The sequence below is a fragment of the Hippichthys cyanospilos genome, chromosome 9 (assembly GCF_059441005.1).
Source record: "Hippichthys cyanospilos isolate Australia breed blue-spotted pipefish chromosome 9, RoL_Hcya_1.0, whole genome shotgun sequence".
Lineage (NCBI taxonomy): Eukaryota > Metazoa > Chordata > Actinopteri > Syngnathiformes > Syngnathidae > Hippichthys > Hippichthys cyanospilos.
In genome coordinates, this window is record NC_142377.1 from 7,313,810 (window position 1) to 7,341,807 (window position 27,998).

At 40.6% G+C, this 27,998-nt stretch overlaps 1 protein-coding gene across 1 annotated transcript; it reads right to left on the reverse strand.

Moving 5' to 3' along the window:
- Positions 1 to 567: 567 nt before the first annotated feature.
- slc25a26 (solute carrier family 25 member 26) lies at positions 568 to 27,981 on the reverse strand. Its single transcript, XM_088423328.1, has 10 exons — positions 27,832 to 27,981; positions 26,355 to 26,511; positions 25,307 to 25,425; positions 20,095 to 20,199; positions 19,483 to 19,530; positions 8,336 to 8,380; positions 6,797 to 6,866; positions 5,391 to 5,455; positions 3,116 to 3,189; positions 568 to 841 (listed from the first exon to the last, which is right to left on the reverse strand). Exons 1-10 carry the CDS (start codon positions 27,862 to 27,864, stop codon positions 742 to 744), a joined length of 816 nt encoding a protein of 271 aa, XP_088279454.1. The 5' UTR covers positions 27,865 to 27,981; the 3' UTR covers positions 568 to 741.
- Positions 27,982 to 27,998: the final 17 nt, after the last annotated feature.

Here is a 27,998-nt window from a genome sequence, read left to right on the forward strand (position 1 = left end):
TCACACGCCGACCATTGTTGTCCAACAACCTGCTGACAAGCAGCTCGACAAACAATCCCACCTGTGTGCTATCCGTCTCCCCTCAACTGAGCTTAGAACATTTTCGCCAGACTGGACAAGTGAAGGGGGAAAAAAACTACCAGACTTCAGCATTGTAAATTCTTCATTTACAATATATAAAAGTAGAGGTAAAAATCACACAAAATGACATACCGTTACATGACATAATAAATCCATGATTCACATTCCTAGTTCTTCAATAGTTGCACAGTGATGGCCAGATGAAGCTTCATGAAGCACTTGTGATACTGTTCAACACCTCTAGATGGCACACCCATAAGAAAGTGAAAAACTTGAGCAAACTATTCTTTTTAAGATTAACAAAAAAAATATACTGTAAATAAACTGTCAGCAATTGTTAACTACAGTGTTTATAAAGGTTACAGGTTTTTCTGAAGCTGAAAAAAATAACCAAGTGCGTAAAAAAAAAAAAAATGATGCCAATGCTTGTTTTATTGGGATTAACAAAGCTTGTTCCCATGGGGTAATGCCCCCCCCCCCCCCCCCCCCCCACCTATTTGAGAAATTCTAGTCTAGAGTAAAAAAAATATATACTGTATATCAAGTGCTTCATGAAGTTTCATTGTCTCATTCTATTGCATCTTAACACATGATAATTTACACATCACCCAAATTAGCGGCAAAAAATGTTCATGACTTTGTGGCACCCACTGACTGCGCTTATGACAGCAAAGTCCGGTGGACTTTCTCGTAGGCTCCCAGGAAAATGAAACCGCCAAAGCTGATGAAGGTCATCCTCGGTATGCTGCCCGCAAACAGCCTGCGGACAGAAGCAATTTCAGATTATACAGGACAACTCTTAACTAGAAATTGATGCTCCCTACACAAACTAGTGATGGGGAAAAAAGCTTCATGAAGCACTTGTGCCTTTTTTTGATACTCGTATACAGTATCTACTATTATACTGTATATATGTCTAAATATATATGTCTAAAAAATATGTACACACACACACATATACATATATATATATATTGTCTTTTATTATTAATTATATATTATTATATATTATTATAATGATATATTATTAATAATTATTTCAATGATTTTTCCATATCCCACGAACAATATTAATGCATGTGTGTTTGTTGTGTTGCGGTCACAGCTGTTTTAGGGATTAGGCTTCAACCCCCTGAAAGTCCCAAGCGCTCCTCTCCCCTTCCCTTTACGTCTCTCTACGTGGATGGTCGGAGACAGCTCCACACACATCCTTTTACTCATTTTCCCCTCTAACAGCTGGCTTCGACTTTTAGGGGATTTCTCCCTTTCCGTCGTCTCCTTTTTTTGCCGTGTCATCTAAGATCTTAACACATGTTGCGACGTCTCCACATTGGCTCTTTCTTGATATTCCGCTCTGTTTTTCGGCCAATCTGTTTTATATCCGTCTTAAATTCTGGAAAATCGTGTCACCAATCACAACGTGCGACCGCATCAAACGGTTCACCATAAAGGTTGAAAATTTTACTAACTACGACCCAATTAACGTTCCGATTATCGCTGCAGATGTCCAACCCGAAACGCAACGTTTTCGCTCCCTCGATCTTCTTTGCTGTTTACGCGGCGGCGATCCGGCATACACTGAGCTCGTTAGTTTGGTTGCCTCAGCGCGCCTGCGGAGAGCGCCGGTTGCGTCACGCGGCTCCCTCCTCGCCTGAGGTCTCCGGGGCACGCCGCACACATGGAAGCACTTTGGAGCTTCACTACGCCGCAATTGGGTATATTAACATAATTACTGCTTTAAAGCCTCAGCAATTTGTATGAGCCGTGCCCGAGCGCGTACGGTACGAGGGCACCGCACGCTGGCCTTTGTGTCTCTCATTTCCACTCTCCCGCCTCGTTCCCCGAGTCTCACTTCATGTCTGCGCTTCAAGTTGCAGTTACATGAAAAAAAAAAAAAAAAAAAACGTCGGAACTTGCGGACCGCCGTCAAGGGGTTCATCTTTTCCTCAGGGGTCACCACAGTAAATGGAGTGTCCCAATCTAAGCCTGTGTCCTCTCACTTCAACCTACCTTCGCGTCCTCTTTCACTACATCTATAAACCTCCTCTTTGGTCTTCCTCTAGACCCCCTGCCCGGCAATTTCAAAATTCAGCATCTTTCTACCTATACAGTACATTGACTGTCTCTCCAATGGGCCATCTCCATCTCCTGACTTTATCTCCCAAAACTCTTAACATGTGTTGTCTGTCTATGTCAATATGGGTGCTGCCATATGAAAGATTGACTTCCATTCTTCAGTTAGAATTGTTGTAGGTAATAGCTGTGTTGTGTGGAAATACTGCCATCCAATGGTCACAGTTAGCACTACGGTGCTCACTCGGCTGATATTAGGTAAGCTTAATCAAGGGTGTCAGCTACCGTCCATAAAAAAAACACAATTGATGAAAATTGTATTATTATTGTTATCACTATTTTAAAAGACGAGAATTCTCATTAGAGTTAAGTAAAAAGAAGTATATATAATATGTGTGAACGCAAGAATAATACATTTAAATGGTTTATTGTCCCCTGTATGCATAAATAGTCTTTCGCTAAGTAAAAATGTACATTTTCTTAGTTTGTCCAAAAAGCGGATTAATCGCAAACATTTTCAGGCGGATATCCGAATACCAAAACTTTTGGTGGCTGCAGACCTTGTTGAATGGTAACTTTTCTCTGCAAAATTTTGTTCAGAAAACTCAACTGGCACAGCACTTTTTTTTTTTTTTCAGAAAATGTAAAACTCAACTGTCACAATGCAGCATCGAACTCCGTTGCTGGGTGACTTTCACATAGTATTCCATTTGACTACATTTCCCATGATTCTTAGACACCAAATTGGAAGTAGTTCTAGTGAAGCTTTGCGCAAACGTGAATGCAAGTAAATAGGAAGGACTTTAACCCTAAATGACTTTCTACGTGATTTATCGTACCGATCGTTATGACGACTGCGTGATTGACGTTCACGTGTCCCGACAATTGGCTCGCTGCGGAATAACAACGTTTCGATGACATTTGCTACAAAAACAAGCGCGGCCCGCCTTTGCGCACTCACCCGGTAATCCCTCGACTCTTCCACACATCACAAAGTACCAGCGGGATGTTGCCGCTCGCCGTGGTTGACCCAGCCTAGCACAGACGGCGAGACAATAGAGGTGCGATGACGGATAAAAAGGTCTGCTTCACTTCCTGCTTCGCAGAGAGACAGCACTGTTTAGTCTCCCCCGCCTCAGCTTTCTTTGACCCTTTTTTCTGCTTATGTGTCGGCCAGGTGACGACTCCAACACGCGTGGTCAGACAGTGCTTCAGAATCCCACTCAGCCGTTTGCCCAGCCACACACACACACACCTTTGTATAGCTGTACTTGTGAGGACATTCATTGACCAAATGCGTTTCCTCGCCCCTAACCATCACAAAGGCTAACACAATTGGAAACTATACTAATAGCAAGTCTTGACCGTCAAAAAGTGAGGACCGGCCTAAATGTCCTCACTCGTCCAAAATGACCTCACTATGTCGATAGAAAACTCAAAGGAGTTCTCACAAGTACAGCTGTACAGGCACACACACACACACACACACAAGGGAGGGTTTCCTTCTATTGTGGGGACATAATTGACATAATGCATTTCCAAACTTTGCTCTGAGGTCTACAAATGGAAAGATTGGAAAGGGCAAGTGCCACTTTTAATTTTTTAATATGATTTCATTTTTAACAGTCACATTGAACTCAATCAAGTAACTGTCTATTTTTTTGTATAGTAGTTTTTTGTTGTTGTTGTTGTTGTAACTATGACCTGAGCATCTTTTTATAGGATTTTACTAGCATTTGGGGCGGTCAGTGACCTAGTAACGCACCAGAAAATAGCTGCAGCTGCACTGATTAGCAGCTGAATGCCATTTCTATATTTCGATCCAAGATTCCCAATTTTGAAGATTTCTCATCTTACCGAATTGTTAAAATGAGAAGTTTGGTTATTTTAGTTCAAAAATGTTTATTTACATTTTTTTCATGTTTAAAAAAGCTCTAAAGTATGCAACAGATTTCTAAGTTGCTAATATAAACTTTGGTTTCTGTCATGGGCCAAATAAAACTAGAGTGAGGGCCACAAATGGCCCCTGGGTCATAATTTGGATACCCCTGGCCTAACCCTCAGCCCAAATCCAATCCAAACCTCGACTCTTAAAACAAGTCTTGACCCTCAAAAAGGTCTGAACTTGATCAAAATGGTCCCCATAAAGACAGTGAAACCCAGGAGTTGGTCCCCACCTTGTGGCAAAGCCAAGAGTGGACGCACACGCACACAGACAGACACGCACAGTCTGGTGCTTCTTATTTACACAATAAGGCTTAGCCAGCCAGGGCGTTTTGGATCTATCAGTGTAGGGTGGCAGAGACCCGCAAGACGGGTCCGGTGGGGTGAACTCAGCACACATGGCAGAAAAACACAAAGTCTGTCTGTGTGTGTGGCTCACTGAGCATGAAAGAAACAGCGGCAAGCGTCTGCCGTGAATCCTAACGACCAGATCTGCTGCAACCAAATGCGTAAAACGGAGATTCCCGCATCTCGTCAGTGTGACGCCACACCGAGATGAAAAAAAAAGAAGTCTAGTCCTTATGGATGTAGCAGCCAGATCATTTGTTTCCACTGTAGTGGATGGACATTGACATTTGAATGACGGGGCTTTGCGCTACCATAGCGCCAGTCCTAACCAAGCAGTGATGAGCTGGGATAGGAGGCAACAGTTGGAGGAGAAGATAGAGGGGTGGAGGTAAGCTCTGGAAAACAGAGGAACGACGGTTAGCCGCAGTAACGAGTTGTGAGAGTAGGAAACAGTTGGAGGAGAAGGGCCAGATTAAATCCATTCGTGGGCCCGCATACTGCATGTTTGACACCGCTGATTTTGCGTATGGCTTTGAACTGGGCAGAGATTTGGTCAAAGGTTAGGCAATCATTTCTGATGTCTAAAGTTAGGGTCATGCATTCTGTCAAATGGATGTCCCCACATGGATGTCCGCGTAAGAATGTGCGTGTGTCCAGGCTGAGAGGATGTCCATCCAGCAAGGAGTTAACACGTCCAACCTTCTGTTTCACCTCTCGGAGACAAGCGGCCTTGAGATGGAAAGTCTTCTGACGCGCTTCTTTCTAACACAAACCATGCTCCGCGATCCAGATGGGATGACACGTTGTGTGTGTGTGTTTCTTCAGTGTCCCGGTTCTACCTCAGTGGATTTGCAGCCTGCGAGGCATCACCTGACAGGCTTGTTTAAAACGAGCCGGCGTCGTGTGCGTGTGTGAGGGAGTGAGAGCCAGAGAGTTGTGCATACCTTGGCCAGCATGATCCTGGTCTTGGCCACATCAAGGGGAGTGGTAACCAGCGCTGCCACCGCACCTACGGGCCCATACATGAATATCACTCAGGAGATACATTAAAGCTGTTGCGCTAACGAGAAAGTCTAAACACATTTTTTTTCCTGAAATAATATGTTCTGTTCCACAAACGCCTGCATGTTTGTAAAACCGACAATTGTTTAATATAACACACTCAGATTGTTAGAAACTGCACCAACCCAACAGTAACATGCCTGATTGTGTTCACTAGTACAGAGTGCCCCCTTGCGGTGAGTAAAATCAAAGTCAAAGTCAAGTTTATTGTCAATTTCTTCACATGTGCTTAACATACAAAGGAATCGAAATTGCGTTTCTCACTATCCTCAGCGTTTTACATGTGCAATAACAAAGTGCAGGTGCGCAAGACCAGACAATCCTAAAAACTAGATTCTCGTCTAGAGTAATGTAATGTTCAGTATGTTAGATCTACTTTACCTAGTGTTGCTAAACTAATAACTAAAAACAAAAAAATAGCCCTTCAAACGCCATATCAATACTTTGATAGCATCATCTTCTGTCTCCTTTTGTTTCCAGGGAGATTGCCCCCTGGTGGCTAGTAAAAATACTGCAGACAAGCCTCACTGGAATATAAGCCTCTTATGGTCTAAATTTTATTTTAAGGGCTCCCTCTCTGCCCAAATCACAGAACATAACGCCTACACGCTCATAATTGTTAGCATACTGCGCCAACCCAACAGTAACATGACTGATTGTGTTTATGAGCGGAAAGTCCCCCTTGTGGTGAGTGAAATAGTTGTTCAAACTCCATATCAATACTTGGATGGCGTCATCTTCTGTCTCCCTTTGTTTACTGGGAGATTGCCCCCTGGTGGCTAGTAAAAATCCCGCAGATAAGCCGCTCGGACTAAAGGTCTCTTATAGTACAAAATTTATTCTCTGGCCAACCCAATGAACATAACAGCTATCGAGATCTATATGAAAAAATATATATATATATGTGACAAGTGCTTCACAAAGCTTCATTTTCCCATTATTAGTTGATGTTGTTTTGAAGAGAAGCCTCCCAGCAGTCTGTGTTGAGGTCACACAGCTGCAGGAAGCCATTCCCTGGAAGTTACTCCTCTCTTCTCCCCCGATACTCATCCAGGCCGAGACAGGACCATAAACTCTAGTTGATGGAGTTGGCTTTGCGCCGGCTGACATTTTCTCTCCCGACAACAATGCAAATTCACCATTGTGCAGATTTTCCTGAAAAATCCAAAATGTTTTTCCCTCCATGTGTCTGAGCGCCAAACAACGTTTCTTGTCTAACTTGGACTTTTCACCTATCCAGCCCCCCCCCCACCCCCCCACCCCAAGCAGGGCCCATAATCCTCTGCACCTGCAAAAGCTCCGCACAGCGCAGCCTGCCAAGAATGGAGCGTGTGACCTCCTCTTTGCGACCACTGAGTCTGCAACACAGAGAAAATGAGACAGACCATAAGAACTAGATTCAGCGTTTACCCCCCAGGAGAGATTGCACCTTTCAACCAAGTACTCCTTAACCAGTGTCCCCTTTTATTTTATCCAGCAACTCCAGAAAACAAATTGTGTAACATCGTCTGTTTTATTTTTGGCTTGTTTACCGGAAAATAGCATCACTGATACAGTTGGCCCCCGGTTTACGAACACCCTGTTTTACGAACAATTCGATTTACGAGCGTGGACCACGGAGATTTTTGTCCCCCACTCACGAGCAAACCTTTCGTCTTACGAACAATCTGACATGCCGGCCATTGTGTATGCAAATATATTTTCGTTTAGCTGCGTCAACAAAATCAGCAGTGGAAGCTTGTGACAGTAACGTGAACGCTATTGCTCTTACAACGTCACAGTCACTGTCTCAGTCACGGTGTCAGTCACGGAGTCAGTCACGGAGATGCCATATGCTATTGGTCGATTAAGGTCACCCGGTCTCACTCACGGAGATGCTATTGGCCGGCGTCACGTCAATCACAGAAATGCCGATATGCTATTGGCCGAACGCCTTTATCTAGCTTGATGGCACAGCTGGTCGGGATGGAAGGAAGGAGAGAAAATGAGTGAAAAACGGAAGGAAGGAATGTTGTGAAGACTTTGCAAACTTTATCTGTTAGACATGGCTTCTAAAATTGCTAGTAGCGGTAAAGGAAGAAGTAAGAGGATGATGACAATAGAAACCAAGCAGGAGATAATAAAAAAAAAAAGAGGGAGGCACACGCATAGTTAACCTTGCTCGTGACTATGGACGGAACCGCTCGACAATCTTCAAAGGGCAAGACTTTCCTTGCCGGGGTACGGACCTCGCTCGACAACAAAATGGAGAGGCTTCTTCTATTATGGATTAAAGAGAAGGAAATTGCCGGTGATATGTTTTAGCATCTCCGTGACTGACACCGTGACTGAAACAGTGACTGTGACATTGTAAGAGCAATAGCATATCAGCGTAACTGCGTCAACTATGCGGGTTGGTCTCTGCTCCCCTCCGCCTCCACCCAGCTCAAGTCACGTCGCTCCAAAGGTAAATGTCATTTTTCCTTTGTATATGTTATTTAATTTGACTGTACAGTATATTATGTTACTCATTTTTAATGTGTGTATAAAGTCGTGATGTTTTTACCTAAGGTTTTTGCACGCGTTGCACGCATTCACGGATTAACATAGGTTTGGATTGCCCGTCATACGAGCAGTTCGAGTTACGAGCAGAGCCGCTGAACGGATTAAGTTCGTAACCCGGGGGCCCACTGTATATTCCAATTAATTTCCTCTTGATTTGAAAAGACGTGTAATGCTCCCGACATTCATGATCATAAAATTAGATTTGCTGATAAAAAATTGTTCAAATTCTACATAACCCCAATTAAGCATTTTGCTATCAGCAAAGCAAGGCTGCAATACGTACCTTTAAATATTCCCAAAGCGGAAACTGCACCAGAGAGAACGGAATCTGCAAAACACAACAACGGACTTTTGAACATCTGCGCTAGTATTCAAAATTCAAAAGATTCATCTTTAATTAAAAAAAAAAAAGTCCTGCTGCCTGTGCCTTTCTTTCCACCATTTTTTCTCCCCCTTGGTAGTACGCTGACTTGCCGAGTTCCTTTTGGCTTGTGATGATGAATGAGTGGTCTGGAAAGGTTGACTGCATATCGAAGGAGCCAACTTCAAATGAAGGATAGATAGAATGACGACGTCGGCAGTTTGGGCATTGCCACAGGAAACAATTCATCGGTGCATAGGAAATTTTCAATCATTGGAGCCAAAGAAACGCAGTGTTTTTCTATCATAGCGGGGACATCTCAATGACATAACGCACTTCCGAGCTCCTAACTTTAACCATCACAACAGATTGCCTGATGCTAATCCTTAGTTTAAACTCCATTTAAATCGAATTCCAGCATATATTCTAAAAAATTAATTGTCCTCAAAAGAGGTCTAAACATGCGGGGTCCATTTTTTCTATTGTAGTGTGGACACCTTTATATTCTGAAAGCAAGGAATGCTCCTCACAAAGAGATCTGAACTTGTGGGGTCCACCAAAATGGTGCAAGTGCAAGAGATCCCCACAAGGAAAGTAAAACTCATTATTTGGTGCTCACCATGTTGCAAAAACAAATTACACACACACACACACACACACACACACGAGGGACTTTCTGTCGTATTGGGGACATCCTGAAGGCAAAACTTGACCCTCAAAAGAGGGCTGGGTTTGTGGGGTTCACCGAAATGGTCCCCACAGGTGCAAGAGGTCCCCAAAAAGACCGTAAAATCTGGGATATGGTCTCCAGCATGTCACAAAAAATACACACAAGTAGGGGTGTCCTTATATTCTGTAAGCAAGTGTTGGCCCAAAAAGGAGGTCTGAACTTGTGCAAATCACCAAAATGGACCCCAAAAGTGCAAGAGGTCCCCACAAAGACAGTAAAATGTGGGATTTGGTCCACACCATGTCGCAAAAAAAAAAAAAATACCCACACACACTTTTGTTTTTGTTTTTTTCTATTGTAGTGGGGACATCCCTATATAGTGAAAATAAGGATTGCCCCTCACAAAAGAGATCTGAACTGGTGGGGTCCACAAAAATGGCCCCACAAGTGCAAGAGGTCCCCACAAAGACAGTAAAACTTGCACCATGTGGCAAAAACAAAGATCACAGATTTTTTTATGATCGTTGTGGGGACATCCCTATAGTCCGGAAGCAAGGATTGCCCCTGTCTGAACTTAGGGTTCACTAAAACGGTCCCCATAAGTCCAAGAGGCCCCCACAAAGACAGTATAACCTGGGATTTGCTTCCCGCTATGTCGCAAAAACAATACACACACACAATCAAGGAAAACCATCGAAAAATGTTGATCACATCAACAAAAGTATCATTCAAGCATCTGTGCCTTTCCTTCCTTATCCGTTTCATCGGACTACAACTTCACAACTGTGTTTATGCCGTTGCATGAGCTAATTAAACACTCGGGCCAAAGCGAGTTGATCTCATATAAACAGTCAAACTCCAAAAGTGCATCAATACAACATCTGCTCCCTGAACTCGCCAAGAGCTTTGCAACTAATTGGGCCTTTATTTGTAGATGACAAAGTTTGTAAGCGAATTGGGATTTTACCGGCATAACAATGTCATTAGCTGCTCCTAATAGGCTGGTTTCAGTACTACGCTTGCCGTGAGAGTCAAACCGAAGCGAGTTCACCGCAAGGTCACGAACAGTTTAGTGAGCTCGAAAAGTCCCCGCCCTAATCGGTCAAGCAAACGTCTGCCGAGAGGAAGGTTTATTACTTTCACTTTCGAGAGATACGGGTTAATTTCGGTCGTTTTGTGCTTGGTGTGTGTTTCCGATTACAATTACGGGCTACAAACGCATGCGCGAAGAAGGAAATGAGCCGTTTGGCATCGCGCTTTGCGAGGGCATTTGGGGACTTTGCGGCTCGTTTGAAAGAGGGAAAAAAAAAATCTGGGTTTACATAAGCAATTGAGCAAGGAAATGATATAGCCACTCAGTGACAGTGCAAAGTATTTATTCCTAACAAATAGTCGAATACAGAAAACAAATTCAGTAAAGCAATATTTTGGCACCATTCCACAGAATGGGCGAGTTTTATGCAAAGATGTTAGCTTCATTGCCAGATAAGGAGTTGCTTTTTTTTTTTTTAAGTTTAAGGTCATTTGGTGCACTTTTTTCTGTTTTAGACTAAGCTGTAACCCATATAAACGCTGTAAAAAATAGACAATTGTTGAACGTTGCTTTGTTTTTTTTTTCTTTTGTTAATGTTAAAAAGGATTCAGGTTTAGGTATACCAATAGAAATTTTATAGAAAATAATCTTATTTATAGTCAGCGCATTGAATGGGGGGGGGTGAAAAGTTTTCTCTTTCTTGGGGGGGTCTTGGCAAAATATAATTGACAAGCACTCTAAACTCATCTCTGTAATCAGGACACATCTATATATATATATATATATATATATATATATATATATATATATATGTGTTTTTTTTTTTTACACACCCTATCCTGGACTTTGATTACTATCGTTTTAGTCAGGTCGTGTTCAATAAAATATATGAATAATGTGACAGCATTGGGTTCAATTGTTAATGTAAGCAGTCATATGTTTACTAATGTGTTAAATGACAGCAAATTTGGTACAGTATGAAACCTAACTCAATTGAATCTAATCGGGCAGTTGTGAATCAAATCAAACTGATTTAAGATATTTGAAATATATTCTGGACATGATTCGAAATCTGTAAAGTACAAAAAAAAAAAATCATAGCATCCTTCCGTTATCAATGAAAATGCGAAGAATGCCGGTGAAGCGCTGAGAAAAAAAATAGCACAGCCATCTTGTGTTAGCATATGAGATTCTTGCTTTGACGGAGACTAATATTTTACAGTTTGAAGATCTGCGAACCTCAACAGACATGGCTAAACTACTGGAGTGTGTCCAAATCCTACGTAGTCACTTGGCATGGACTACAATAAAAACAGATAATCCCTAAAAGTAGAGCAATTATATCGAGCTGCGTATATTCTGGCAAAAATCCTGTCAAAATAAGGCTGTGCGTTTTGACTACATAGTGAGAACTTTGTTCCAGGAGCTCAGCAGCATCTGCTCCCAAAGCCCTCAAACATCTGTGGTATCCGACCGGGAAATACAAGAACGACTTTCTCACAAAGCTGCCATTTTGCATGTGAGTATAGTGATTGGCGATGCGTTAATTCATTCCGGAATTAATTGTGTAATGTGGCTTTTTCATAAGTAGAGATGCATTTTACATGTAAATAAAATAAAAAAAAACCCTCCTAAACCCTTTAAATTAAGCATATTAATTGTAGCAGTTAACAACATGAATGCAGTTCACTTGTTTGCCTTGAGATGGTGCTGGTTTGCTGGTGATGAGTGCAGAGAGAGGGACATCTTTTTAGGACGTTCTATTTGTATGTTTTTATTTGACATTTCCAGTGATCCAGGAATCCTTTTCAAGTCCACAGGAGCAATAATATTTATTTTGGGGATTATTTTGAGCATGTACATCTACTTAAGGTTAGTTTGGGGTCATGCGAAGTGCTTCCTGTGTGATGGCATTACTAAAGATGTTATTGCTAACGCGAACATCAGACGCGACAGCACAATGTGGTATGTTACATATGTGTTTTTATGCGAATATGTACAATGTTAGCCGTAACCAATGTCATATTTACGTTTGTTAGGTCTACGGGGTAAATTGTTGGGAGGAAGTGTGGATGAAACGAGTAACGATGAAAAATGGAAGACCACAGTGAACATCAATGCAAAAAACTATTGTTTCATTTGTGGGCAAGCCGGCATTTAATAATGATTAAAATGCGTCACAAACTGTAACAAATTCGGTAGACGTGTTGGCATGAGCGCTGGTGTCTCGTGTATCATATTATATGCTAACAACGTCGCCTTTTGTACCTCGAACTTTCTCTTGTTACTAGAGACAATATTTGTCCGCCGAGGAGTTTCGCAGGATGAATTTCTTGTAAAGAGGTATTTGTAAGTAGAGGTACCACTGTTGTTTAAAAGAAAACTGTATTGCGGGCCATGTAAAAATGTACCGGTAATTTTCTTGTATGCCGTGGGACGCTAAAATATGGATGGCGGGCCACAAATGGCCCGTGGCCCGTAGTGTGGACACCCCTGGTTTAATTATTCCTTTAAAATGGTTTAAAATCGTTCCTCATCAAGAAGGATTGAAAAAAAAATCTTGATTATTTTTCTGACAGCCCTTATTTGGGTATCTTACACAAATTTTTGCATGCGGACGTGAAGGCTTGGGATCGTATTTGATCTGACGCACGCGCGGCAAAAATGACTCTTTATACATGCTCGCTGACACCATTTGCGGCCGACGGAACGAGACAGCGCCACTTTCCCTTAACGTCAGGTTCTATGTGATATTCGTATTGGGACGTGGGCCGACACGGCTCCAGGTGGCGTTGTGTTTGTGTGTACAAAGCCATAGTTGCCAAGTGTATTAGCGGGGACTTTATTAGTATTCCGAGAGGCTCGGGCCTGTCACAGGTCCTTAAGCGCTCAGCGGAGGGCAGAAAAACACATGTCAAAATATATTCCGCATGAGCCTGATTGGAGGACAAGCCAAGTTGGCTGCAATTTGACAAACGACTTTTAATAGGTCATACTGCAGCTTGTGCATACTGATGAGCTTTTAAAAGAGTGCAAGGCAAGATGATGGATGTTGGGACAGAAACCAGGAGACAAATGTATATCAGCGACCATGCCTAAGGAGAGATCATATGAATCGTTCTTTCTTTTAGGCAAGTATCCTTAATGTTTGCAAGCTTTTTTTCTTTAACTGTGAAAGTCTTCCATTTATTTCTACTGTAAATCTATATACAATGCAATACCGGTAGAAAAATGTCAAATTGTTGTTTTTGTTTTTTTCAGAATTGGGGAGGGGGCTCACCAGATACAACAATAGGTACACCTTAAAAATAATATTTTAGAGGTACAATAGTTAATCCATTAATAGACAACAAATCAATTATTGACACATTCACTTATTATTGACGGCTATACAAGTCAAAGCCCCGTTTTAAGTGGTTGGGCAGGATTTTCCTGACTATAAGGCGCACCTTAAATGATTGGCCAATTTTAAAACTGTTTTCAAATATAAGGCACACCGCATTATAAGGCGCATAAAATAGAAGCTACAGAAGTGGCTGGGGTTGCGTGATGCATCCACTAGATAGAGCTGCCGAATCAAAACAAAATGCAGATAAGTCAGTCAAACGTTCCCATCAGAAATTAAGCCCATGGCCCCCCATACCCCAACGCCCCTCCCCCAGCTATCTACATGTCGTGCAAAATATGCCGTACTGTCTTTTAAGTGGCGCACGTGCCAACATTTTTTTTTTCCAGACTTGAGCCACGCCCTCTGTTTGGGGCATGGCTGAAGACATGTATTTTCCTTCCACTATCACATCATATAAATTGCTTCAAAACTGGAGCATGTATATCAAAATTTCAAACAGGGTGTTATAAAAAAATAATCATTTTAGAAAATAAATTTGTAACTGAGATGCAGAGGTAAAAATGTAAGAATTTGCATGGCGACTGAAAATGAAAACCCGCGGTTTATGCGATGTATAAGGCGCACTGTCGGCTTTTGAGAAAATTGAAGGTGCGCCTTGCAATGCACAAAATACGGTATACAACTATCACAAATTTCTCATTTATAGCCACCGCAAAGAGGGGGGGGGGGGGGGGGGGTGCAAAAAATAACTGAGACGCACAGGTTTACAGTCAAGTGCGCTGTAATGACAGTTGTTCCTATGGAAAAAAAATGAACACAAAACACCTCCAAGAACATATCGTGAACATATCATGTTATAAGAGAAGTATATTTGTGAAGCGGCCCTTGAATCGGATGTCATTTTGCTCCGTAGGTAAATAGATTAAAAGCATTCCCTTCAAAATTTGACAGCGATGCTCGCCGATCGCCTAAGTGAAGAAAGTGGAACCTTGAAAAGAGATCAGGAACAAGTATGTGCTGAGTCTGTTCCACACTCGCCACCAGATGTGGAGCAAATGATTCATGAGCTGGAGAATGCAGCTGGATCCCATGTTAGTACTCGATACCCAATGAGCACTGCAAATCCATCTGTCAGAATGTCCTAAAACCCTAGGATTTGGAATCCACTACATGAATTATATAGCATTAGGAATTTCAAATGCAATTTATAAAATGAGCTAACAAAAATTAATTTGAAACCATCTTGGGTTGATTTGAGAATTAAGATAACCGTTCTGCTGGTGTGGCGCATTAAGGTGCATTAAGTAGTTTTCCAATTGCATCATGCTTGACATTTTCCAAACTGGAGCCCATTCTTTGTCCCAGTTTAGTTTTTTTTACAGTATACTTTGCACACACCTTAAAAAATGCTGTGTCATCCATGTTTGATTTATTGAACTTAAAAACTACATTTGTAGTCGACAGCAAGTGGGAAAATATGTATTTAAACCTTAGCAGTATTTTGTCCAATGCTTTGATCTTTACATCAAAGGCATTGAAAGACGACCCGAGGGAGCTGAAATTTCCACCCAGATGGTGACAACATGTCATTTTTTTTTTTATTTGACACCATTTGAGGAGGATCTGTCAGCCACATAAGCAGAGTTTTGATGCACAGATGTGCATTCTTTTATATCGGACATTTTCTTATTTACAATAATTACCGTAACGCTACAAGCTAGAAGGTGCACGTCAGTTGACTGTTAGCAGCTAGTGCCTGTTGCAGCTAACAGCAGCTCGTATTCTTTGAGTTTGTTACCAGCACTATTTTCAATATGAGAAGCGAGCGGCCTGAACCAAGGTCCGAGTCCATCCTTGTTCACACACAGGAATATTACTAAAACGGAAAAGTTAGGATGTCTCCAGCTGTGTGCACCCGTTAGAGCACGAGAAAAGGTATTCCATTTGACTCATTTATTAGCTGTGGTCTTTTGGCAAACACAGACAGTCATAAACCTGGTGGAACACGGATAATGTGCAAGGGGGCGTCCTATACACAGGTGCGTTGTATATTTGGGGAATTACCTTAGTTATCAAATGAATTACACAGAAAATGGCTAAATAATTTTAGTATCCCTTTAACAAAGGCGCTCCGAGAACTTTGTCCACCCGTGTATACTGTTTTCAAATCCATAATGCATAAAAGCAACATAGCCTTGAGCAGTGTTTGCTCCAAAACCGAATTTGTGGTAGACGGGTTTGAGATCATCCCTCCTTGCAGAACGAGCAAGGGGCCCGTTCAGAACCGGAGTGTTCCGCCTTAAGCGACGGCCAATCACTCATCTGAGCTTTTCCAACTCCTCGGTGCTGTACCAACGAGAACGTGTCTGACTGCACTTGCTGAAGAATTCCACCTGACAATTTTGAATGCGACGCCGCGTGTGTGTGTTGTGTATGTGTGTGTGTTGGTTTAAACAAGCCAAAGTGGAGAAGTTGAAGAAGGCATCTCCCATAAGGCAATCAAAGCGCTGCCTCCAGCTGCTCCATCCCCGCAAATGTCAGCGCGGGCCAGTATTATTCACAACAAATTAGGACTTGTTTTGAGGGAAACCAGGAGACAAGGGAGCTAATTAAAAGAAGGTGAGGTGGAGGTGGGAGGAGTCAAAACAATCATTTATGAAACAGTACCATATTTTTCAAACTATAAGTCACACTAGCAAACATTTAACAGAAAATTGAGTTTTGTCATGTATAAGCTGCACCAGACCAAACCACAGGTACTAACATCAGATATTTACGCAGAAACATACGACATAAACATTTATTTTATTTTTGTTTTTAAAATGTTCAACTTTAACACAGACTGAACACGTTTGCATATAAAGAAATAAGAACAACACTAATATATTTTCGATATAAAACCGAGAAACTCGGATTGTTACGATACTGCACCACCACAACAGTAACTTGCCTGATTGGGTTTACTAGTGGAGAGTGCCCCCAGTGGCAAGTAAAATAGCAGTTCAAACTCAAAACCAATACTGCCCTTGTGTCTTTTTCTGTCTCCCTTTGTTTAAAGGGAGACTGTCCTCTGGTGGCTAGGAAAGAAAAAAATGCAGATAAACCACACTGGATTAAGAAAAAAAAAGTATTTCCATAAGGTAGTATCACAAAAACAATGCTACCTGAAAAGTGCTTCGAAACACTTTAAATGAAAGTATTAAATACATAAAATACATTTATAACTGAAATATATAAAAATAAGAACAGCAGAATGAAGACGACAGAATGAAGGTTGATCAAGTAAATTCCTCCCAAGTTTTAAAAAGGCCATTGAGGCAATTTGTCAAAGTGCCAAATATCGGCGCATATAATCGGTCTATCCCTACAATGAGTTGCTAGTTTAAAGCCATTCATGTCTAATTTTTGAAACGTATCCGGAATCTGTATCAATCAGAATTTAAGAAGGAAGAGAATAAACCACAACAAAGATTTCTGGAGATTTGAATTGTCTTGCTGTGTCTCATATTCAAGTTGACAAATATCGGTGCATATAATCGCTCTATCCCTATGTCGAGTTGCTAATTTAAAGCCATTTGTGTCTCATTTTTGAAAGTATTCAGAATATGTATCAATCAGAATTTAGCAAGGAAGAAAACAAACTAAAACAAAGGCTTCTGCATATCTGAATTGTCATGCTGTATCTTAGTCAACGTTGCCAAACAAACATCGTTGCATATAATCGGTCTATCCCCACGACGCATTTCCAGGTTATAGCAGTTTGTGTGTCATTTTTGAAACGTATTCCGAATCCGTATCAATCAGAATTGAACAAGGCAAGAATAAAGCAGAACGAAGACTTCCACATCTCTGAATTGTCCTGCTGTGTCTCATAGTCAAAGCTGATAAATTGAGTGGAGTGACTGCGTTCAATAGTCAATCCAGTGGGGCTCAAGGTGCCTCAGACTGTCAGTTTCACTTAGAGCCGCAGTCATTACGCCCCACTCCGCCAATAAAACATCTAATAGCTCATCTCCAACTCATTACGCCATTTCAAATTGCTGCGCTTTATATCAAATTGAACGTCACCTTACAGCGCTTTAGATGAAAAGCTGAGGGCAAATATTCTTTGTGGTGGCTGATATTCCAAAGTGAAGCGCAACGGGGAGGAGCGAGGGATAACAATGAGCTTAGCCTGCCATCTAGTGGTAGATAGAGGTCATGGGAAACATACGTCTCGTGTCAAGATTAGAAATTTACTAGATCGGTGGTTCTCAAAAGGGGGTACGGGTACCCCTGGAGGTACTTGATGGAACTGCGGGAGGTACTCGAGATTTTAAGTAAAAGAAACATGCAAAAATCCTTTAAAAATAATTATTGAAGTAATTTAATGTTTCAGGACAATAGTTCATAAAACAAATTTTATGTTCGGTAGGTTATTCAATGTCATTATTTTAAAATGCCAGATTCTCCCTAATACTAGAATGGTTTGACCCAACATGTCATCTGCCACCTCTCGTTACCTGTCAAGATCATGATTTATTTTGTGGACGAATATACAACAATAATTAAGTTAAGGATTTATTTTGGAACTTTAATCCCAAAAGTGGACACTTTATGTTGAATGTGTTTCTGTGGACACATACTTATTTATAATTATTTCTTTTTGAGAACAGGTCTGACATTTTATGTTGATTTGTGTTTGTGGACAAATATATAATAATTACGTGATTTGGTGTCTTCGGAAGACACCCTGCCAGCCAATTGCAGGGCCCTTTACACAATAAGCGTAATTGGAACTTGAACGGGACAACACGCTTGCATCAAGCCCATGTCTTCTGAAGGCTATGTAATGAATATATAGCACAGGTAGGACCTCAATTAGTTGGCGGGCAAGAGAGGAAGGCCACGCCATGGCATATAAACAAAGTTATCTTGACAAGAGTGGCTTGCCCACCCCCCAAAAAAAAAAATAGAGAAAATGGATTACCTTCCCAACAAGCGTCAAAGCCAATCACGGCACGGGATCCTTTGCTGTTGTTGCGCCGCGTATCCCTGCCGCCGCCGCTGCCATTCATCTGCCCTGTGTTAGTATGCACGCAGGTCGTGCGCCAGGCTACAAATGTATTCATTTATTCGGAGTCCCTCCGAGAAATCACAGCGTCTTGTTGTCCTTTTTTTTTCCTCCCCCCCAGCTGTCCAGATGGAATTTGCGTGAATAACATCAGTTTAGTGAGGCAGAAAATAAGTACAGGCTAGCACAGTGGAGGGGACTAGATTACACCCACCCCCCCACCCCCCAAAAAAAGACAGAAATACAAATGTCACCTTCATATACTCCTTTGTGGCTCAGACTTCTCACTTATTCACACAATTACGGAGTATCAACTTTTTGGAATGCTACTATAGCGTTTTAAGACTCAAGAAAATCACAAATAAAAAAAATATGTCATTGTTTTGCATTCATAATGCAATAAATGAATAAGATAAACCACTTAGTCACTTCTAAAAGAGCACAATGTAATTAATGCATAAGGCATTTAATAACCAACTTTGGAGCAGTATTCAGAAGCTGTTAGAAATTGGGAAGGGTTGCTGTAATATTTTTAAGGGGCGCAGGTCCATCCACTGACTTTGAGAATATAAAAATAAGAAAACACATAAAGCAAACGAGAAAATGGAACAACTATACAATAAAACTGAAAAGATCTAAATCAATGGATGTGTTGGAAAAGTGTTATTATTAGAAAAATATATAAAAAATGAGGGGGGAATTGACTTCCCTGTTAAAGTTTGATGTCAAAGTAATCAGATGAATGTATTACAAAACCTAAAGAATAGTAAATCATTTTTATTACAAAGAAAAAAAACTATCCACGTAGTGTTTTGACAATGTGAAAAGCCAACAGATAATACTTACATGTCTGTGTTAATTTTTGTTCTAGGCAGTTAAAATGTCCTGATTAGAAAGCAGAACATTTAAAACCAGCGCTTGTTGCACTTATTGTTAAAATAAATAAGTAAATAAATGATCTTACCTCTCTGAGAACCGTACTGCCAAATCCTCTGTACAAACCTCGGACACCCTGTTTAATCAGAAAACAGTTTCAGAAAACAGTTTCGCATAATTTAATGTCCTGTCGACGGTGCTCTTTCTTTAAAGATAAATGAAAATGACCATATTTTGGCCTATTTTATGACCAAATGGCCTATTTTAAAAGTGTTTTCATATAAAGGGCGCACCGCATTATGAGGCGCATAGAATAGAAGTTACAGTAGTGTCTGGGCTTGCATTAGGCTTCCATTAGATGGAGCTGAGCTAGAGGGAATGGCAACAAAACAATCAGATAAAACTTTATTAACAGACAATCAGAAATAATAAAAACTGACGTTTTTTGCGCTTTGATCCCAAATAAATTGCTTCAAAATTGGAGCATATCAGCATTTCAAACAGGGGGGCGATAAAAATGTTGATAGTAAAAAATACATTTATAAATGACATGCAGAGGTAAAAATGGAAGGATTTTTTTGTCATCTCTATACTATTTTAATGCACTAGCATTTAATATCAACATTTTCCACGAGGTATGCACATCACAGTATATACGTATACTGTATAATTTTGGAGAAATGGAAAAGATATGTGGTACCTCTTCCCCGAGTGCTACCACCAGCACGCGGTATGTGCTGGACGAAGGAGAGGCTTGTGTCCTTTGTTTTACCACCTCTGTGGGGACCCGGATCAAACACGCCACCTACAGGATGAAAGAACAAATAAGGTTGGGCGGCTGAACATTATCAATCTTTCATATGATATCATACTTGTTTACATAGACATCACACACAATATTTTGTTGGCCTTGAAAGATGAGTTAAAATGCTAAATATACTGGCCCTCTCGAGGTTTCCTTTTTCGATAACGCTCGGCACTAAAAGAGTAATTGAGTTTACGTTCAAAAATGAACGAACCATTTGTTTCTGTTTAATTATCTTTGCACTTCACTGTACTCCTTGAAAAGAAGTTGTGCAACCTCATACTGTATTTTGATTGCGGCAGTTTTCCTTCTACTGGATGTTTGTGTTTTGATTTTTCATTTATTAATTATGTTTTTTTTTCTCATCTTATGTTTTATACAAAAAAGGTATTTAATGAACTTATGAATGCAATTTAGGGGGAAAAAAAACTTGTTGGGGGGACCAAAAAGGAAGTTATTTTACTTTAACTTTATGTTGTTGTTTTTTTCAACAATATATTTACAGATGACACCGTCAATTGTGACCGGATCAAAACACAAAGCAAAAATCGACATATAATTGTCACTAATTGATTTTAAGCAACACAACATGATTTTACCAACCTGGTCTTCTTGAGAATAGATTTACTTTCACGTGGCCCCTGAGCTAAAATTAGCTCATTTTATGCTAGATTGTAGCATAGTTTAACCAATGAACATGGCGGAAAAACCAGCAGACATAGCACCAGAACAACTGGTGAAAAATTCACCAGGCTGGTAAAGATGCCCCACTGGTGACAAGCAATTCCACTTATCGTTCGCTACACAGAGGAAATTGTGAATTGTGAGCCTTTTTACTAGTGCTCCATCTCCCATTTTAGCTTTAAGGCCCGAATAAGTCGGTGGAGACGCTCCCTTGCGGATATTGCTCTTAAACCTCATGTGCGGGGGTCAGGGCTACACCACCAGCTGTTAGTGGACAAAAGGTGACCTGGGAACAAGTCTGTGATTACAAGGAAAAACAAACGCAAGCACAATCAAGACTCGAGCAGGTGTTGCATGACAACTGTCTCAAAGCCAATTGAGGATTTGCATTCATCGGTTGCTTAATTCGTCTTTGCATAGCATCGGGTGAACTTGACGAGCATGGCAAACCGGCGCTCATTTCACCATGGAGCAATAGCACCCCCAAGTGGCTCAATCTTTAAATGCAAGGCATTCTGACGTCACATAGCTCGTTTACCCTCCTCACTTTAGTCAAGTAACCATGTATAATAATGCAATATAGGCCATTTTTGTTTCAGAAGGCGATTCCCCAAAGAATCAAAGTAATGCGGCTTAATGAAAATAAAGTGGCCGTGACAAGAAATTACCGATTAAATTGGTCAGCAGTTGAAACCCATTTTGTTCCCCGGTCACTGCAGAGGTGAAGTCAGAAATTGCCAAGGATTAGATCAAAAACAGGGACACGTTTTTCATTTATTTATCTGTTGTTTGCAGGGGGGAACTGAGTCAAAGCTAGTTTACGCAATTTATTAAAGACTAGATTACATCACTGAAAACTATGGAGCTAATTGAAGGGAATAACAGCGGTGAGGCTGTCACTTCCCATAATTGAGATGAAAAAGCAAAGACATTTTACTCATGTAAATTCGAGATAAGATTTATGTGTATTAAAAAATTACACCTGTGTTACTGGTAAACAACTGCAATAAATGGTTAGAATACAGAACGATATATATATATATATATATTTTTTTTTTTTATAAAAATAATTTGGCCATTTTTTTCTGTCCAATTTTTGAAGGACCATAATCGGTCGATCCCTATTAATACCTCCTTGTATTATCTATAACTGATAAAGGAATTAAGCGTAGAATTAGAATATATCAATTTTCATTTTGTGAGACATGAGCCCGAATTTGTGAAACACATCACCCGCATTAAATAGATTTCTTTCAAGATAGAACCTAGGCTTAATAGTGAAATATATGTTCCTTTGGGCTGGAACTTAACTGTTTTCTGCTGAAAAAAAGCCATTATTTCCAGTAGCCTTCCTGAGCCTCATACGTTAAATTCATAAGGGATACAGTAACAAAAAAACAAATTGAAGAACTCAGACGAAAGGACGAGCGGGAAGAAAACGGGTCATGTAGAAAAAGGCAAAGTGTGAGGACACGGCACATCTCCCAACTTGGAAACAACAGCCAATAAATCACAAAGCGCAGTGTTGCTCCGAGGCAGGCATGGATTATTTCTCAGTGCCAGCTTCAAGTAGCTGCCAGTTTTACCATCGACGGCATTTTCCTGTACACCCTCCCGCAGATGTGAGGTAAGCGAAAGGGTACGGCGGGGCGTAAGCATGCCAGAGAAGGCCGCCGCCTGCCTTTGACAAATGAGCTTTCACACCAGACGTCGAGCGAATGGGAATGAAGATAAATCTGATCTAATGGCTGGATAACAGCCTGCTAGAGCCTGACAGCCACCATCATCTTACACATTCTTTATGGGGAGCGTCCCACCGTCATCGCCGCGCAACCGCCGAGACACTGCCGGTTCTTGGGGAGGCGGTTTTAATCCTAATGTGCGTCTCCCAGTGACTTTTTCTGAGGTGGCCCCTACGCACTTTAGTGTGCATGTTTCCTACAAAAAAGTTACTATGGGAAATGTGTTAGTGAACTACAGTAACACTCCCACGCTCAGTCCTAACGTGGAGTGGCAAGCCGTCTAACAGCCTGTTAATACTCGATCTTGTTCCGCCGCAAATGAAGGCATTTTCAGTCATGACAATACATAAGGGGTAATTCAGGGGAGATTAATTTGTGGGAGAAGGGGAGGGTATGTGAGCGGATGCTCAAGGGAATAAGAAAGAATGACCAGGAGAGGGCTGTCACTTTAAAAAAACTTGCATTGTTGGTAGTGCTAAGGCCTGCGAGGAGAGTTAGCGCCCGCTCACCATGCATTGTTTGTTGCAAAAGGAAATATGTTTGAGCCCAAAAAGAGACACATGTTCAACTTCCGTACTATGGTTAGGAGATCACTGGACATGAGAAAGGGAGGCAAGGTTTTGTTAAACACATTTCATACACTATATTTATGTAGGTGAAATGTCGGGGGGGGTACGACACTGAATTGACTTATCGGGGGGGGGGGGGGGGGGGGGTTCCCATGAACCAAGAAAAGTGAGGAGACTCCTTAGTTTCTTCATTATTGTTTTTGTTCTAAGTTGTCCCTTTTCAAATGCCACATTGCTTACAGTTACGCACAAATTGAAGATTTTACATTAAATATTGCACCCATTTCAATGGGGCAGACATTCCACATTTCAGCATGATTTACTGTAATACAATTCTACATCATTGCATGGACTTCGTTGTTTTAGGCTTAGCTCACTAGGTGTCACTTGCTCAATTATCAAGGGCTCAATACATTTTTAAAATACCACTTGAATTGATAGATTAATGCACTGCCACAACGGTAACATGCCTAATTGCCTTTACTTGTGGAGATAGTACCTTAGTGGCTAGTAAAAAAAAAAAACTGCAGATAATCCACAGAGTTCTAAAATCATAATGTCTGATTTAGACTAGTGGAGACACATCGAACATATTAAAGAAGATTTTTGTCTTGACTTCCCCTTTAATGTCTGGTTTCATCACATCCGCACCAGCCCAAGCTCATCGAGCTGTCACGCTTATAACAGACGTTCGGCGCAATAACTTTAAAAACAGACCAATAATGAAGACTCAAGAGAGAATTATGTGCCTGCGATTGCATCATCGTGTTAACATTTAGACCTTGGATACAACTAAGCGGTAAGCTAGTCCTTTCACGGCCAAACCCGAAGATTACTCCCTTTGAAGAACACGCATGAAGAAGCCAGACTCTAGCGGGATACAAAAACCGCTCCGCTCCACATCGAGGATTTGAATCTTTGATGTGCTCAAATCCAGAACAGCGGGAAATGGGTTCAAGCTAGTCCCAAACTCGGCCTCACCTTTCACACTTATCCGGCTTCAGCCACGAGCAAAAAGTTGAAACCAAGTGCAATCCCCCCCGTGGATCATCCGCTTCTGCTGTGATGTCTCTGTTATAATGATACTTGTGACTGAATTTGCACTAATGTGAGCGTCAACAGTGTGAGACGCCACAGGGACGCACACCCACTAGGAAAAAATCCATTTCATAAACATGCAAAACTTGGCTAGATTACATCCATCTAAAAGCCATGAATACAGAAAGTCTCGTGCTGTGGTATAGCAGGAGGGCATCCCTTTTTTGGTACCAATGCCTATATGAATACCAGTAGCCCACTGAGTATGACTGGGAGAGGACGGTCCAAGGAAATTACACTGCCCCTCGGTTTCAGTCATTGGACATTGTGGGGACCTGGCACAGTAAATTAGTCAATATCATCTTTTTCTTTGCCCAGCAGGATTAGTAAATACAGAGATGGCCTAGTGAGAGCTTGTTCAACTTACCCAGCTGGACCTTACGGGCAATTGCACAACTGCAAAGCCTAATCCTTCTCAAATGGGGCGGAACACCTGGGTAAGGGTTTTGTTTTTGCCATGTAAGGTGTAATTGCATTAGAATAAAGATTCACATGTATTTGTATTATTTGAGGTACTTTGAGGCACTTGTTTTATTCTCATTTTAGACCTGAAACCTGTGTGTGTGTGTGTGTGTGTGGGGGGGGGGATTGCCATGTAAAATGTAGTGGCAATAAAATAAGGATCAGCACGATGTTTTTTTGTTTTTTTTAAAATTTTGTATTACTTCAGGCTTTGTACTTGGGTACTTTTTTTTCCATTTTGGACTAACACGTAAGATGTATGGGGGCGGGCCCAAGGCGATGCAGGGGAGGAGATGACCCAAGGGAAAAAGCTTTATTTTTGCCATGTAAAGTGTAATTGCAATAAAATAAGGATTAAATATTTCTTTGATTTCAATCACTTTGATGCATTTGTTTTTTTTTTTCCATTTTAGACTAACCTGTAACCTTTATGGGGCAGGGAGCAAAAAATGTGTAATCGCAATAAAATAAAGATGAGCAAACCATAACTGGGAAGCACTGGCATAAACAAAATACAATGGTTGGGAGACAAAAGTCAGCAGGCACACTTACCATTTCACCTAAAGAGGCCGCTAGCATGTGTGTGACCGCAGCCACTGGCGGGTCTTTTAGCACTCTGCCAGAACCAAGGAGGGACTTTGCATAGTCGTAGGTGACAAAAAAGGCAGCCGCTGAAAGCAAGCAAAACCCAAATGGTCAACGCCAATACCATTCGTTAACTTGCCTCACTACGTGTGAATAAGTTCAGATTGTATTTGTGCAAGTTGTATTTTGGAACCTATAGTGGCTTTTCATGTTAGAACAGAAAAGGTACATTTTTGTTTTAAAATGAAGAGCAAATTAATTGGAACATTCCTATACGCATTGACATTGGTGATGCAAATTTCCAGTCGGAAGGGAAGAAGAATTTAGAAATTGGGGTGGATCATATAATCCAGTTATTGTTTTAATCTGGATCCAGTCTTTAGTTTGAGAGGTTGAAAAAAAATCATTAGAATGTGGGTAATTTTGATGAAAAAAAACAAACGGATTATTCTCATCCGAAAAGGGAAGAAAATGCAGCAAAACTTTAAAGTCATTCTTATTTTGCACTCAATTTGTTCAACAATTACAGGGATGACATTGATGAAGTTGACTACCAATTACATGAAACTTTCAGTTAAGTAAAAATAAAATAAAAATGACCAAAAAAACTACCCAAATATATTTGTTCATGGCAAAGACTTGGAAACCACCACCAAATTCAGTGTTTTCATTATTTAAAATGTTCTTGAATTGTAGATTAATACAGTACTTAGGTCTGACGTGTCCAAACTAGGGCCATTCGTGGCCCACCATCCGCAATTTTGCATCCCGAGGAATATGAAAAAGTATATATAAAAAAGTTTGATGAGAGACACAGTTACAAGTGTGACAAAAAAAATCAAATTTTCATCACCTTCAACAGAAAGCCTTCAAGGAGCATACAGAAAAATATAGGAATTATTTGGTAAACGATAAACATGAATCCTAAACGTATTTTTTATTGGAAAGCCAAAGTGATCTTTCAAGTATCAACAGAACAACACGGTACTTGCTGCAATCACCATTGTTGTCTTACCGCTAGGAAAGGAGCCGAGTGCAGCAGATGGGACCCCTGCATAGATGCCTCTGAAGCCCCCGGCCTGGTAGAATCCTTGCTGGCTCTGCAGTCTGGTTTTAATGGTGTCCAGCGGGAAAAGGGTAAGATCCACGCACATCCCGGCACAGCCTCCGGCCTGGGTAACAAATGCACTCTTAATGTTGATGCTACGTTCCACAGCAGTCCAATTTCCATAAACATGGGGTTAGCATAAGTATGCCTGAAATTGTATCCTTTTTAATATTAACATAAGATAAAAAATCAATATAAATCAACTTATAAGAATTGTTAACTTTACCTTTTAACGTACAGGTGTCAAAGTCAAGGCCCGGGGGCCAGATCCAGCACGCCACATCATTTTATGTGACCCGCGAAATGCTAAATAGGACTTTAAGTTTCTGACTAAAATTACCAATTCTGCAAAATGTCTTCAACTTCAAAAAGTTGTTTTCGTTTTATTATTATTTTAGAAAACAATAAGCATTATTTTTCCCCAATCCTTCTTCAAAATTAGACAAACGAAAAATTATTTGACTTCACAGCCATGACGGCCTGCCGACAGATCCTAGAAGTACAGTTTGGTCCATGATTAAAATGTGTTTGACACCCCTGTTTTACAGAGTTTAGACAGGTTATAGGTTAGTGTGAAACTGAAAAAAAATAAAGTGCATCAAAGTGCCTGGAAAAAAAAGGAAATTCTTATTTAAAATACAAACATTTTTTACCCAAATGAACTGTTTAATGCTGAAAGAAAATATTGAATCAATAATTAACAATAAATGTAAATTGATTTGGAACATTAACAGAGGAGCCAATCAATATCTTAAACGTTTAAACCTGTACAAAAAGATCCCAAATATCCCACTGAGTCCAAATCCACAGCACAACACTGCCACTGAGTCAATGTTTGATCATGTTAATTAATCATCAAGAAAAATTGGATCACTCCCTTAAAACACACGAAAATAAAAAAGTGGATGCATAGTGTATTATAATGTTTGTGCTTAAGGACATTTTATTATATTTATATTTAGGCGTGTCACAAATGTTATTCGCACTTCATAATTAATTTTAAAAAACGTTCACAAAATATTCCTTCAAGCGACAAATATTTGAGAGAAAACGTACCTAAATTAGGACTCTAATAGTGTTTTTTAATAATAATAACAATAATACTCTAGTTCCTTTCAAGAGATGTTTCCTAATAACCCATGCATTATTGATGATGGTAATGATAAAACTTGAATAAACACAAAAAAGTTAAGCTGGATCACATAACATATCAATGTGATATTATGTGCAATCAAACTAAGATCGGAACATCCAAAGATACATGCACAGTAGACCGCTCCAAAACAATAATTTCTGTGTTGATTCGGCTCAATGTAATAGGTGGCTATAAACGTAATTACGTTCCAATAAATAGTCAAAATTAACAGTACTGTGATATTCATACCACAAGAGACGAAATGAATTCCCGTCTCTCCATGATCCGCTTTCAATCCATCCGATCGTCCGCTTCAAAAACTAAGAGTTAACAACAACAGCTCATGATTGAAAGGACACTCACATCAAAACACGCCCGCACAGGGCGGCGCCATTTTGTCGGAACGACTTCCGTGT

Coding starts and splice junctions, on each gene's coding strand:
- slc25a26 (XM_088423328.1), bottom strand. CDS start 27,864: ATGGAGAGACGGGAATTCATTTCGTCTCTTGTG. Junction 20,200..25,306: donor CGGCCTCTTTAGGTGAAATG/GTAAGTGTGCCT, acceptor TTCATCCTGTAG/GTGGCGTGTTTGATCCGGGT. Junction 19,531..20,094: donor TGGTAGCACTCGGGGAAGAG/GTACCACATATC, acceptor CTGATTAAACAG/GGTGTCCGAGGTTTGTACAG.